This window comes from Trachymyrmex cornetzi, unplaced genomic scaffold, assembly GCF_001594075.2.
Source record: "Trachymyrmex cornetzi isolate Tcor2-1 unplaced genomic scaffold, Tcor1.1 scaffold99, whole genome shotgun sequence".
NCBI classification, from domain to species: domain Eukaryota; kingdom Metazoa; phylum Arthropoda; class Insecta; order Hymenoptera; family Formicidae; genus Trachymyrmex; species Trachymyrmex cornetzi.
Window position 1 is genome coordinate 2,188,559 of NW_017300343.1, and position 15,246 is coordinate 2,203,804.

The following is a 15,246-nucleotide window of genomic DNA, read 5'->3' on the forward strand; positions in this document are numbered from 1 at the left end:
CCCGGGAAAAAATGTTATATAAAAATGAACATATTTTATATATAATTTATATATATTAGTATATAAAATGTTAATAATTATATATATCTCGGGATAGTCTGATGCTAAATTTAAACGCGAATAGCTTTTTAATTCCATCGGAGAGTTTCGTTTTAAGAAACGCTGATATTAAATAAATTTTTTAAAAGGTGGTTTACACGGTGATTTTTTAGATAATCTTTTCAATCAATTTATATATATTTGCATGTACATTTTATACGTACATGTGATAAAATAAGAAACAATAAATAATTTATATTAAATATATGTGAAATGAGGGATCTGAAATTTTTTTATTAATTTTGATTGATACGATAATTTTGATCTATTAGTTATTAATAATTTTGTAATATTAATGTTGTTATTATTAACAATATTAATATATTAACTATATATATCATAATTATACAATCATAGCTGTGAAATAAAATGTAAATCAATGTTTATATTATCTATCATTGTTTCTTACTTTTAGTATCAGCTCTAATATATCTTTTTGAATATAAAAATTACCGTGAAACCTATGTAATAAGACCAGTTTATATGCAAATTTTTGAATTCAACTGAATGCTTATCACGAAGTCGTGGAATGAGCGAGTTAATGTGAAGACGAAAATATAAATATAAAAGACTTGACTGTGGAGTTGAAAAACTAATTGTATCTTGCGTACTATTCTTCAAAGTGTGCTCCAGCTTTTATCGAAATTTTTCTCACGGAAATATCACTATTTGGTTTATTTATATATTTGAACATTTCATATTCATATGAAAAAATTGTGCTTTACAAAATAATAAAATTAAAAATTAAATTAAAATATAAAATTAATTTTTTTGCTTATAAATCCAAAGACATAATTGTAAGAATTTTAGTAAAGCTAATTGTTTTTAGTATATTTCTTTCTTGCGTTAGTCGCAGATTAATGACTTTCTCTCAATGCAAACTATATAATATAATTAATTATAAAATATAAATGTCTAATTTCGAGGTTTTGCAGTTTCAGGGAATCTTTTTGACTTCTTTTAATGTAATGTTCTATTTCTTATAAGATATGCGAGTGAAAACCTGTAGTGAATGTAAGAAAAATGCTTATTTTGTTAGATGTATGATATTTTTTAACGTCGTGTACGATGTAAACATTATGTGCTATTGTAAATTATTGCGATAAAACTACAGAATTTGTCTATAATGAAGCTTCTGGCGAATTGTGCATGATAAAAAATGGGAAAGACAAAGCAATTATTAGCTTGTAGCGCAGCTGGGAAAAATTATGCTGACTATAGTTTTCTTTTTCCAGTTTTTAATTGTATATAGGTATTATATGAATTATGTATGTAATGTATATATTGCTAAAAATAACAATGTACTATGGATTACTGGGTTTTAAATAGACCTACGTTCATACATACATATGTGCATACACACATGTATATGCATACACGCACACACACGCACATTTAGACATAAATCGTACGCAACCGTACGCTGTTCTTCATCCCTACTTTATTTTATAAGAAATGCACACAAAAAGCTATATCATTATCAATTTACATATATACACAAGTATATTATAGATGCTTTATGTAAAATACATATTCCTCCAAACATTGCGCATTTTCTTTAAACCTCAATTTTTTTTTTTTTTTACTAAATTTGGGATAAGTTTTTTTCTAAATTACATTGCTTTAAACATTTTTGTATAACTGCTTTAATTTACAATGTCAGAATAACACTTTAACAGATATTAAATGATTTTACGTTTTGTTCATATATATATTCTGTTAAATTAAAAATAATTTATCCGAAAGACACGAGAGAATATATTAGAAATGTATTAACAGTCGAAATAGTAGGTACCTTCAATGAGTACGTTTGTACGTACAGCTGGTAGATTCGCAATCTGGAAATGGAACTGGGAGAAATTGTAAGATAAACGCAACGGGCTTCTCCTAGATAACGCCAGAGAGCAATACCCATACAGTAGAAATAATTTTTACAAAAAAAGTTGTTTTATTAAAGTATCTTCAATTCTTAAAAGGAAGATAAAGAGAGGAAAAAGATTTATATCAACCGAATATTATTAAAGATTTTAGTATTATCTCATCAATATCATTTTTTAATACAAAAAAAATTTGCGATAAATTAGAAATGGATAAATAAACGAAATATATATTTGATAAGAAAGCCGTATTATATTTATTTTTATTAATGATACGGCGATGTACATAATTCCAATGCGTTCGCCAAAGCAAAAAGAAAAAAATTATGAAAGTCTCATATTTTGTATCGAATTTCCGATTACAACATCACATATCAACAATTTTATTTAATCTCGGTTTATTTAACATACAAGAGCTGGTTCTTAATATTGCGCGTCCAGTATGTATAGCTGTATAATGTACGTATATGTTATAAGTCTAAGTTACATTGATATGATCACGTTACGGGGTATTTGTACAAAGAGCGCACAAGTACAACTACTCGATTTGTTCGTAACTGCATTCAAAAACCGGTCATAACGTTCGATTAAAAAAATTGTTATTTATTTCATATCTATTCTCTATAATATAGCAATAATGATTCTGATATCCTTTTGGATGTAATCGCGAGAAAGCGCATGCGAATAGCACTTTATCATTTTCATCATTTTTCTTAATCGAAAAAATCAAATATACGAAGTATCGATATATCTTATAATAACAAATATTCTCAATATTTGATCGCGTATTTCAAATATTAAATGCAAAAAATTAAAGAAATAAAATAGTTGTTTTACAATTTTGCAAAAATAAAATTGACATTAGACTTAAGAACGAACTGTATTTCTTCTCTGTCAAAATAATTAAAAATATTCACATTTTTAAATAATTATTCTGTATATCTTTTTCAGGACGCCCTATACATTAAGCTTCATTTTCTTTTATGCGAATAATTGGATATCTAGCGCGGGATATAAAATATGTTCCCATCGTACATTCCGTGTTTAATGACTTAAGTTACAAATTTTCTATATAAATATGACGTGTTTCAGTTTTTATGAAGGATATTTCACTTTTGTTGTTCAATGATACAAATAACGATTTCGAATTTCAATTCGTTTAAATGACTGGTTTTCTGTACCAGTGGAATCGATCGACGTCAAATGTAATATTTGTGTTCCTCGTAATTTTTCGCCGCAAACGACCGCGATTTGCCTCGTTTTTTGTCCAACAAGCTCGATAAAAGCGCAAGCTACGTTTAATCCGCTCCTTCCCGGCGCGATTGATTAAATGGCGTCATTTACTTCCCCCGGAGGTTTAAAACTGAAAGTCAGAGATAAATCGAATACGTTGGACCGGTGGTGTCGCAACACTAGATCACATACTTTGTGGGCGCGTATACGTTATAAAATTTCTCGACAAAGTCATGAATCTTGTTCTTTTTTTTTTCACAAAGCGCAGACAAATGTCCAATTCCCGTTTATCACAAATTTTATTGTATGCATTGTCCGCTTGGAATCATCGCCAAGAACCGACTGCGTGTGTGCTAAATTATTACTACTATTGTTATCATTAATTGTTATTGTTACTGTCGACGTTATTATTACTGTTAACATCCTGCGTACGATAACAATGAAAGAAATAATCCTTACAGGTATATACGCTATCCGGGTCTTTCTCATCGATATACTACGTACATATTGTCTCTGAAGTACATACACACGTGCGAAATACAGCCTGCGGTTTATATAGACAATAAACGTATGGTATGCGCGCACGTGTTTACACGATTACAACGTGTATGTAGATATAAATAAGTTTAATGTAGGCTATACGGTTATATATACGAGATATATAGGACAAGTCACATTGAAAAAATATATGTATGTGTTTTAATTAGGGAGAGAGGAAGAAGACGAGAGCTACGTGCGTTTGTGTAAGCACATGGATATGTATGGTTCATCAGCGGCGACGTGGGATCAGTTGTTCGAACGTGCAAAAAAAAACATCGTTCGAAGTAACTTTTCTTCTTCGGTATAATTCTTGAATTTTAATTATATTTATTTCGTCTTCATATCAGCCTGATTTTATTATTTATTATTTATATCCCTTTTCATCTCTTAAATTTGTTTCCTTATTTTCCGTCCGTCTTTTCTTATCTTTGTTTCCACAAGCGTCCTATGCGCTACGTTATCTTATCATCGATCACTGTTGTTGCCGCACATTCCACCGCAGCGTGAAATATATACGAACAGGAGAAGTGCGTCTATCTAAGCGTGCTGTTAGTTAGCATCTGAAAATAATTCGGGTTTACCACCCGAGAATTCGCAAGCCGCCGGAGAACGAACTTCCGGGCGTATATGTACAAGCAACCGAGAAGTTACGGAACGTAATCGTGTATTATGTAACATTATCGCGATCCGCGCACACTGGGATACCTGTCGCTTGCATCGCGTCGAAGCACAAATCTTAAACTCGGTCGATCGTACCGCGATAGAGTTTCGAAGAAACCGAGGGCCCTCGCGTCATTTCAATTTCATCTTAATTTAAACTTTTACGATATATGTACATGTATTTCTTTCTCTCTTTGCGTGGTGCGGTCGCGGGGTGCGATAGCTTCATTCCTATGACAACTGAATCGGGAATTCTCGTCGGATATAAATATTACACGTTGTACTCGCGACGAGTATATATAAGAACAAGAATTTATATTAATAAAATAAAACGTATAATATATAGGAACAGTCTAATAACACAGTTGTTAACAGCTAATCTACGATTAAAGTCTATAAACTTGTTCTCACCACAGTAAGGCGGTTTAAATAAATCTTAGATAAATTAGGAATTAGTACCTGTAAAAACAAAAAATATATTTTGAAGTAATACGCGGCAAATGGAAAGGCATTGAATGAATTTTCAATATATAAGAATATAAAAAAATATAAAATATATCTTTTTAGTTGGTAATAAGAGATATTCAATAAATCGCTTCGAAAAATCACTGCGAACTTGAATATTCGCATGCAAAAAAAATGAATACTTTTTACTTCGATATAAACACTCATCAATATAATACGATATAATAATGATGGTCCAGAGATCAAGGAAACTAATACTACGGTGTAGACCTCTCTTACGATTTTATGATTTTCTCTTTTATGATTTTTCATTTAAGTTAGAGTCCTACGATGGGTTAACATTAATACATTTACTCTTATATTAATTAATCGTAATTACGCTACGTTTTTAATTATATTATAATTTACAGTTTACGCAATGTGTCATATTAAGTTAAGGGATTCAAGAGGATTCGGCAATTGTAGTACGAGATTGGTGCAAATTGGCGGTTCTCTCTTGCTTCTCCTTTTCTCTTTCGTTCTTCTAAAGTTCACAACACTCACTGCCGCTTACAAATAATACTGAATCTACTCAAAGTATTTTCAGCCGCACCCAAAGAGAGACTTCCTTATGCAGTATCGTGCGCAATATTCCGCGATATTCTTTGCTCCTGACAGTATTCGCTTTAACATCGAATTAGCGAGATGTTAATAGCAGCACAGTGCATATATCTAGCAATGATTTTTTCTTGTAAGATTATCGACGAGTTGCAAATTAGCTATAATTAACTCTTAAAGGAATCTTTTTCACTCACAAAAACAGTAGAGATTTAGTATACGCTTGAATTTAATCGAATTCTGGCTCTTAATAAACTTTGTATAATTTTAGAAAAATCTTTTTTAGAAATTTTTTAAATTTTTTATACCATATGCAGAATATTTTGCAGTATTTCTTCGTCTCTAAATAACTAATAATCTGAATTTACAATTAAAAGATTCGTTTAAGAGTTAGCGACGTCGCATAATCGCAATCGTCACGTAAGTTTCAAGGAATTTTGTCGGCAATCGTGTATAAAACAGTTAGCGAATTGAAAATTTATTTTTGCATATTGCTCGACGACAAACACGCGCTCTCTTTGGGAATCAATAACAGTCTTTTACAAAGGTACGATCTTCTCGTTCCGATGCACCGGAGTGTCGTATACGGGCACACACTTGTAATATTGCGGGGGATACGACGCATACGAGGCTTCCGAGGGTGATAGACGGCCGCGGAATCGGCTGCGCACGATGTGGATTATCAGTAGCAGACACAGCAGCGCGAGTACGACGATTAACGTAATCGGTACTGTGCCCCAGCCACGGCTGGTAATTTGATTAATTATGTCGTTTTCCTTAATCGGCTGAAACAAATGTGATAATGATAATTCTTAGATTGCTTTCTTTTTCAATAGATATTAATGATCCATTTTTCACGATTCGAGAAAAATTTATGCGTTCGTAAATATTTCTAATATATAATAGAGAAAGCAGTTATATTTAACATTAAAATGTATATAATGATAATATCGTATAACGTAGTATTAAGTTAAAGTTAAGGGAATGTAAAACTCACTGTAATGGGACATATGGGGCAACAAGTGCCTGGTTTCGGTGGCAACGGATTAGTGCAGGCCACCGAGCAGATGGTTTCTTTGCAATTAAGTCGTCCACCAGGCTCGCAAGTGCATGTGTTGCAGCTGTTCGGGTGCCAAGTCGATCCCTCCGGATACGTCTCGTTCAAATGGTCCATGCACGAAGCTCGACAGCGGCATATCTGCGAAGAGAAATACATCAGTATCGTTTATTGCCATACGATATTTGAAAATGTGCAGCTTTTTGTTCCTATATACTCTTGTATTTCAATTATTTTTATTTTAATTCACTCCATTGTTCTATTTTCATTTATCCCGCGCGAAAATAATACAAGGGAGCGTTGTACTCACGGGACAGCCGCGTTTATTCGTCTTGAAACCGAAGCTGCACCTCTTCCTGCATCCGAGAAGCGGCGGACAGCTGGCGGTGGGTGGCTTGCACTCGCAGAAGGTGCAGTCGTTTTCGTCCATAACAAGTTCACAGTGAAGATCGCACTTGACCTCAGGACAGATCTTTTTATCATTTGCGGTGTCCGGAGTGGTGACATTTGGCGACGGATAACGCGATGGCGTCTGACAAGCGCACACAGGACAGCCGTCCTCATCCTTGACGAGATCGCAGTTCAGTCCGCAGTGCGGCAGTTCCGGGCAAACTTTGTAATCTTCCGGTAGTACGTCCGGTACAAGGTCGACCTCCTGGAGAAGACGAGAGTCGTCAGTTTGCAAGATAGAAGCCGAGACAGCATTGCTGAGAGGAAACCGCCGGAATTCCTCTTATTCGCGAACTTCGTCTTGCGCGTGATGATTCCGAGAAGAAAGCTTCTCCAGCTGCAGGTACGTTTCAGAGATAAGAGAAACTGTGTCTCTAACCTTAGCTAGGTCACGACAGAAAATCCGCACGCGGCGGACGTTGTTGTGGATGGTTGTATTTAGCTAACGTTGATAGGAAACGTTTCGTGGTGAATGAGGAGATACTGTGTGAGAGATTGCATTATCATCGCCAGCCAACCCAGAGCAGTTCTTGTTTCGTATCGTATTCTAGATTACGTGGTTTTATGTTTGCATTGTAATATCATGGATATTGTATATCTACACACTATTAATTCGAAAAGTATTTTCAAATTTAGATTTATCAATTAAAAATGTTGATTAAATATAAAAACGTATAATTATTTTAATAACATAACTCTTTATAGCGTTTTATATTTCTATTATATTTCTATCTATTTTTATTATACATCTTTGACATTAAATAACATCTAACAGTTAAGACTACACCGTAAAAGTGCAGCGTTTAAAATATTTTCGTTTAAAACATCTTTGCAAAACAAACGCTTAATAATAAAACATATTTCAATTTTCACTGTTTTAATGTCTTAAATCCAAACAAATAATGTTTTGTTTACTGAAAGTGTTTAAAACTAAAATATCTTTAAGCGTTTACAAACGGAGACAAGAATAAAAAGCATTTTAATACTAGCATTTTAAAACTAAATACTTCTTTTATGTGTGTACTTTTAAATCTGTTCAAAATTATTCATAATTAATCCATATACTCTTACCAAATCATCGGCGCACTCGCAGATCGGGCAGTTATCTTTATCCGTTCGGAAGCCGTGATAACATTTCATCTTGCAATCATCCAGGGATATCTTACAAGACTCGTCAGGATCAAAGGTGCTGTTCGTCGGCGGTGGGCAGTGAGGGCAACATTCGCCCGGATCAGGTGGTATCGCGTTCTCGCAGGACTTGCACATAGTCGTTTGGCAGGACGCGATTCCGTCCTCGTTGCAGACGCAAGTAATACAGTCGTTCTGTTTCCACTCTTCACCAAGTTTCCTCGAGACGCCTTCATGAATGCAGTTCTGCGGTTTCTCTTCGGCTTTCGCCCAGGAAATCGGATCTAGAAAAGAAAAAAACCAATAAAGTGGAGATTAAATACATCAGCACATAATGATGCTTTAAATCATTTTATATATACATTTTATTTTTTAACAATTAACCAAAGCACAATAGAAATAGCGGTAAAAAATTTTTTTTCGTGAAACACTAACGAAAATAAAAAATTATAATTTATGTGGATTCAATCTGCTGTATAGTCCATTAAAGAGCAAGTAGAAAAAATTCAGAAAATTTCTTATCACAGTGTCACGTTAAAGTATCACTTTTAAATATCGGATAAAAAAATATTTAAGGATATTTTTGATAGAACTATTAAGCTGTTCCAACATCATTCCCTCACACTGAGATTTGCGATATACGCTAAAAAATATAGGAAATATTTTCTGAAGACAGTTTATAAATAACCCAGCACCGCCGCCGGGAAGTGTCGCCAAATATGGTAGTTTGCGAACGAGGGAAACTTGAGGGACTGAGTGCCTCGGTGTTTCCGGAGTTTGCAAAGTCTTGCATAAAATTGTCACGGCGGATTTTTCGACGTGCACCGAGCACATCGTTGACGCGATCTCGTTCGCTTCTCGCGCGTAAATCCAATCACGTTTTTAACAAATCCTTCAATCTTGGTGAACAAATTTCTCTGCAACCCTACGAGGAATCGCTGCGTTATTAGCAAGGTAACTGGTTAATTATGCATATAAGATTACGAGCACGTATAATAATCGACCGCGCGTTTACCGCGCTCCTCTTCGACGATCAAGCCATTATTCGACGGTTTTCCAGCGGTGACAAGCGCTCGTCCGGTAATCATCAAAGCGCCGGAAATTGCAGAATCTCATAAAGATTCGCAATCTCGCTTAATATTCATAGCGCCCTTAACGCGCGCACAAAGTCGTCTTACGCCTGTCGTCGCCGTTAATAACTCGCGAAAATCTGATTATCTACAACATTATTTCGTTACACGGACGATCGAGGAGGATCGTTTCGCTGCCGTTAAAGCTGTCGAGCGTTCTCGTGTAAAACAGCACGATTAAGCTTCCCGATGACTTCGCTATTCACGCGAGCGTCGTATTTCGCTTAGAGCGCTTTTATTTATGCGCGCTCTTCTCTTCTCCTCACCCTCTTTACACAACCGAGTGCCTGTACGTGAAATTTACATGGCCAAGTACCGCTCGAACTGGATAGTAAACCCTTGGGTGCTGATCTTTTCTGCATGAGACAATTCTATACGATGGTTTTAAGTCGCCACAGCGCCGGCACTGATAAGAGATGAACTTGTCGCGTCGAGAATAGCATTGTGCATTATAAGTAAGCGAGTGCATTGTTCTATCTTGTAAAAAAATTCAATTTTCTCGTGACACAATACGGTTGTAAGTACAAGTTGTATATATATGCTTTTGCGATCTCCGCCCACACTGAGAAAAAAATAGCCTAAATTTAAATGAATATTTATTTGAATACTACCAACTAAACATTTACTTACAATAAATAAATATTTACTTAATAAGTGATTGCTAAATCAAATTAATGTTTTTTGCACCAAATAAAGATATTTTTATATTTAATAAATATTTATTGAAATTTAGGATATTTTTTTCTCAGTGCACATTGTGTGTCACCGATCGAGAAATTCTCGATTATTATCTTGATTATTATCTCACTATATTAGGCGTCGATTTTCGCACGTATCCACTCTCTCTGCATTGTGGAAAGAAGCATATGGGTCAAGCGGTCGACCGTGGATGCGGGTGTATTACGTTCTATCCCCATGCAGCCGTCTCATTTACGAGCGTTCATTCATAACACCTCCCGAACTTTAAAGTGGCGCATTTCCGTGAAAAATCGGCTCAGTAACGTAAAGAGACAAAAACAATTTTCGAGAGCCTTCGCTGACGCGAGTAAGCTCGTAACTCCCCATTATTTCCTTGTCGCGATATACGTACGGACATACGTTCGCGTTGAAAGGGGAAAAATTTGCACGAATTTTTTTCATCGAATACATCGCTCGAATACATAGCTGGCTGGTTGGTGGTCGGTCCCTCGCGTAATACATCTCCCCCGTTTCACATATAGCTCACACCGCCGGAAAAAGCTAAATTCCTGAGCTTTTGTAAGAAATATGAAAGAGAGGATGTTCCCTTTATACGCCCGGAAAACATTTTTTTTTTTTATTCTATTTCATTATTCTGGATGTTTCATTACTCTTTGTAATCCGCACTGCGGTGAGAGGACGATATCGACGGCCAAAATTGAGGGCGATAATAGAAGAGCGCTTTTGTAGAAAATATTAAAGATATAATCTTTCTCAGCAAAAAAGAGAACGAAAGGATCGAGAAGAGCGAAAAGAAAGATGCGTTAAATGAAGAGTTGTAAGACCTATACGCTGCGAAACGAATATCCAACTCAATACCGTAAATCTTTATGAAAAATTACACTTGAATTAATATTCCATGCAGATTGAACGGAAGATAATTATGCGGGTAGAAAAACGTTCGCGACGAATCAATTGCAAATATCGTTAACAGCTTCGATTAGGGTACTAAATCAGTCGCGAAGTAATTATTTTTGTAATTAACATAATAAAATGTAATTAACATGTATATAACGTACACTTTTGCCGCGAAAATCAGAGTGAGAGAACATCTATCTATATAATTTAATCCGGTTGTACCGCTATTTACCTCAACGCGGTATCAGGGTTTACGTCAATATTTATTATCGCGTGTACTTTTCGACGAAAGCGTATTAATTAAACGAGGCATCAACTATGTACGCGTGACCGATAATGCGGACTATGGGCTAATGAATATTGTTAACAAGGTAGAACGTTGTTTAACTGTCGCGTAGCTGTTTAAACACCGTACTGTGCAATACAGAACTGAAATGAATTTAGTGTATGATGCATTGTAAAATGATATTTAATTGCCGAGAATCCGATCGATGGAAAGAGATGCAATATCCGAGACTAATTTATAATCGATCGAAATATGTATATTCATACGTACATATTTAAATAATCCATGTATTTCATTTTTTATTTCTTGACGCAATCGAATATTTTAATTATTCTAATCGCAAAAGCTGCTTATAACTCAGCATTTATTGAGTGTGATATATCGGTGGCGCATTGATCAGATCACTTTCAAATGCGAAAATGGCAAAGTACATTGAAAGTATAATTGAGTGAAATAAATCGATATCATTAAGAGAATCAAGACGGAATAATCTCTTGTCCGCAATAAAAATGTTTCTAGTGTGACGATTTGTAGCCGACCGTACCATGATCGTGGTGATAATATTATTAAATCTTAAAACAGGCACGGAGTGCTATTAAATTTTAACACAGAGAAAGAGAGAGAGAGAGAGAGAGAGAGAGAGAGGGAGGGAGGGAGAGAGATTTCACGAGATAAGAATGACTTCATTAAAATTCAACAGGTAGATCGAAAGTTCCGTAGCAAGAACGGTGACAGTGTAACTTTAAACGTCGTAACTTAAAAACCGCCGCTTGCTGAAATATCGCATTTGAGCATTATCTCTGCTTACAATCTGCGCGACTAGCATTTATAATGCCGGTCGATTCTAGAATGAATTTCAGAAAATAATAGTAGAGTTGGTATTTTTAGAAGACTCCTCTTAATTAATCCTTAATTTTATAAAAACTACACAAAAAGTTTATGACTTTTCATGTTACACGTAGCATTTATAGCCGAAAGGCAGAATTTGTGTCATAGAGTTAAAAGATACACTTTGCGACCAAAGTTGCTGAAAACTTCTATAAGAACTTCTTGGTGAATTTCAAGCGACGAGAAAGAGAAAGAGAGATCTTCTTCGTAATAATCTCCTTCTCTTCTTGAATTTCATTATTCTCGTCACATATTTAACATGTATACACATTTCATCTTCCTCAGCCTTTCCCTCTATCATTCAGTAATGGAACGTCTCGTGTCCACAGGAAATGCGTTGATTACGATCGAGGAAGTTCTTCGTGCCGATATCTGAAGTACATTGAGGCTACAAGCTCAATAAACGAGCTTGCCTCGTCAGATTGCAATTCGAAAGGAGGAAGAGAGAGAGAGAGATGAAAAGAGAGAAAGAGAGGACATATTGAAGCGCAAGACCAGCGAGAGAGAAAGAGAAAGAGCCAGGAGAGAGGAAAGCAGATTCCTGAGATATCGATCCGATGTACGGCGTATCCCGCGCGCTGTCCCTATCACCTGACAGAAGCCAGCTTCGATTACGACCTTTCGTAATTACCTGAGGGTCTGCAGTCATGAAGGGGGCAACAGCTACCGGGTGTCTCGGGCTTGGCCGCCCGCACTTCGACCGGCCGTTGACCAGATCGGCACTTGGGTGGCGGACACGTCGGGACGCATTTGCAGATGCCATCGTCCGTTAGGACGCTATCCTCAGGACAGAACGACTCGGCCCGACGATGGTGATCTGCAAAACCGGTGTGAATCAACATCACAAATTTGTGTTACAGACTCGTTAGAAAGATGTATAATATTCTATTTCTATGCTTATCGCGCGCATTATTGTGTATGGCAATTATATAATATATTATATAATTATACAATATATTAACCCTTACCGTACCATTTACAATTTGGTGCCTCATCCATACCATCGAGGGTCACTAGAATCTCTTCGTTTTTTTCCACCTCTTTGAAATAATTTTAAAAATCTCTAAAAATTCACCAACATACTTTCAACTTTCTAGAATAAATATTGACTCTTTATTTTGGAAAATAATAAAATGTAGTATAATTTATAATTACCGAAAGACTCAAAGAAACTTGCACGAACAGGAATCGCTCGGTCATTAGTTACCCATATTGGTACGGTAAGGGTTAATATAAACAGTATTTATATTTCTCAACTATCAGTATTTTAAATCGGTATTAAAGAGAAATGTATTTTTAACCTTATGAGCAATAAACTGAACGTTGTGCTCCAACGGTGGGCGATGAGACTTGATATTTTATATACTTCCGAGATTTTATTTAGCTTCAGTAAATGCTATAAGTGTTTATTTATATATAAAGTGCGCAGTGTTTCATCTTGGTTGTCTACAGTCAACATTATATCATCGACCTGACGGTTTTCAAACGGCCCGATTTAATCAAAGAAAAAGCGCGATATTTACACCACCATCATCGTATCATTTTCTTGGTTACGCAACAGTACCGATTTACCGCGCGCGCGCGCGGCTGTTCGTTACACTCGGCAAACATTATTTTCCACCGCGAACACGGCCCCTTTTATGGATTCTATTACCTGAGGGAAAGCAGTTGTAGCGCGGGCAGCAGTTACCGGGGATGCCGGAAAATGATCCCCTTACCAGCACCGCCTGCTGACCCGGTCGGCACTTGTGGGGTGGACAATCCGCACATTTGCAACCGCCGCCATTCTCGTTCGGCGCGCTGTCCTGCGGGCAGTCGTCGACACCGTTCACGGCTCCTTGAAACAGAAAAATTGTCACTGGGATTAACGTCAGGACCAGAATACCCGGGGACGATCGGCGATATGTCCGACGAAGAACGGCACCGTTAAAGCGCTCCCCGTCGAAAGATATCTCCGGGTCCCGAGGTGTTGGATACCTCGGGATTCTTCTCCAAACGTTTGAAATTGCGCCAGGCTATTCGGTGTACTTTATTATCAATGGTACTTTGCACCAATTTGCTGTCGTACAGAGTACCCGAGAATTACGACCATTACTTTCGTATATTCCTCGACCGATTTGGAGAAAATTTATCGTTGGCAGATATATATTAAGGTACAAATATACCGTCCGAGTCCCGGGTCATAATTCCAAGACATTTTATATGGAAAGACAATTTTAATTATTTTGATTTTTTTTTACATTTTATGGCATATAATATATTCATCGAATAAGATAGGGAGTTACCAAGAAAATATGTATATTATTACCACAGGAACTTGTTCGCAGATGATATCTATTCGGTTTTTATATATTCATTATTCAGTTCATTAATTAAGCTTCAAACTAAGCGATAGAGCGACTCGTTTCTTTTTCGTTCAAAATAATATAATGGCGATAGTAATTTCCTGAAAATAAATTTTGCACGCTGCCCTTCCCAGCCTGTCGCGAATAAATCTTTTTAACTCCTTCCCATTAATAATCTAACAGCAAACGCTCTGTAATTATGTTGATATATGTGACAGGCGAACGTGTGCGCATCTTCGTGAAAAAGATGTCGGTTCTCTTCTATGTGGACCGCTGCGCACCGTGTCACAAGTTATACGATGTGTACCAGTGACATTAATATAAATTCCCAAATGAGTAAGGAAAAGATATATCCTTGTCAGAGACACGGCGAGAATCGATTATTTTATTCAGCGGATTATCCCGACCGAAGATAAACACGTATTGTCCCATGTGTTCGCGGAAGTTCCGTCGTGCTGGAAGATACGGAAGGAGAAAAAAGCGAGCTTGATGGATGCCAAATCGAAAATCTCGGAGGTACGCGATGCGCTGAGGTATAAAGAGAATGATAAGCGGAATAAGAAGATAGCGCGAATCCATTTTTGTCGGCGCACCGGTAAATTCCATTTCTGCGTCTGACAGTTTTATACGCGGAAGCGAATTATTTTCTAACGATTCATTTACAACCGCCGCGTCGCGTCTCTATATTTGTTTCTTTATGGGAATAAACATGATATATTCTTGTATCATGAGAATAAATACTCGAGCGAAGTAGAAGTTTCGAAGATATCGTAAAGAGAGACGTTTGAAGTTTAGATATTCAGAGACATTCGTATTTAATTACGAGATGGCTATATATTCTCGGAACTCTATCACACTACGCAAATGTTCATAACGTGAATCATCGCTGTCTCAT

General features: G+C 36.2%; 1 protein-coding gene across 1 annotated transcript in view; it reads right to left on the reverse strand.

The window, feature by feature from the left end:
* Nucleotides 1-5,774: 5,774 nt before the first annotated feature.
* The window catches only part of cmpy (crimpy), a 279,719-nt gene continuing 270,247 nt past the window's right edge, over nucleotides 5,775-15,246 (reverse strand). Inside the window, exons 7-12 of the mRNA XM_018521685.1 lie at nucleotides 13,661-13,843; nucleotides 12,638-12,823; nucleotides 8,050-8,390; nucleotides 6,839-7,183; nucleotides 6,469-6,669; nucleotides 5,775-6,256 (exon numbers count right to left, since the gene is read on the reverse strand). Of these exons, the coding sequence (XP_018377187.1) occupies nucleotides 6,011-6,256; nucleotides 6,469-6,669; nucleotides 6,839-7,183; nucleotides 8,050-8,390; nucleotides 12,638-12,823; nucleotides 13,661-13,843 (1,502 nt within the window). The 3' untranslated portion in view covers nucleotides 5,775-6,010. The remainder of the gene's footprint in view (nucleotides 6,257-6,468; nucleotides 6,670-6,838; nucleotides 7,184-8,049; nucleotides 8,391-12,637; nucleotides 12,824-13,660; nucleotides 13,844-15,246) is intronic.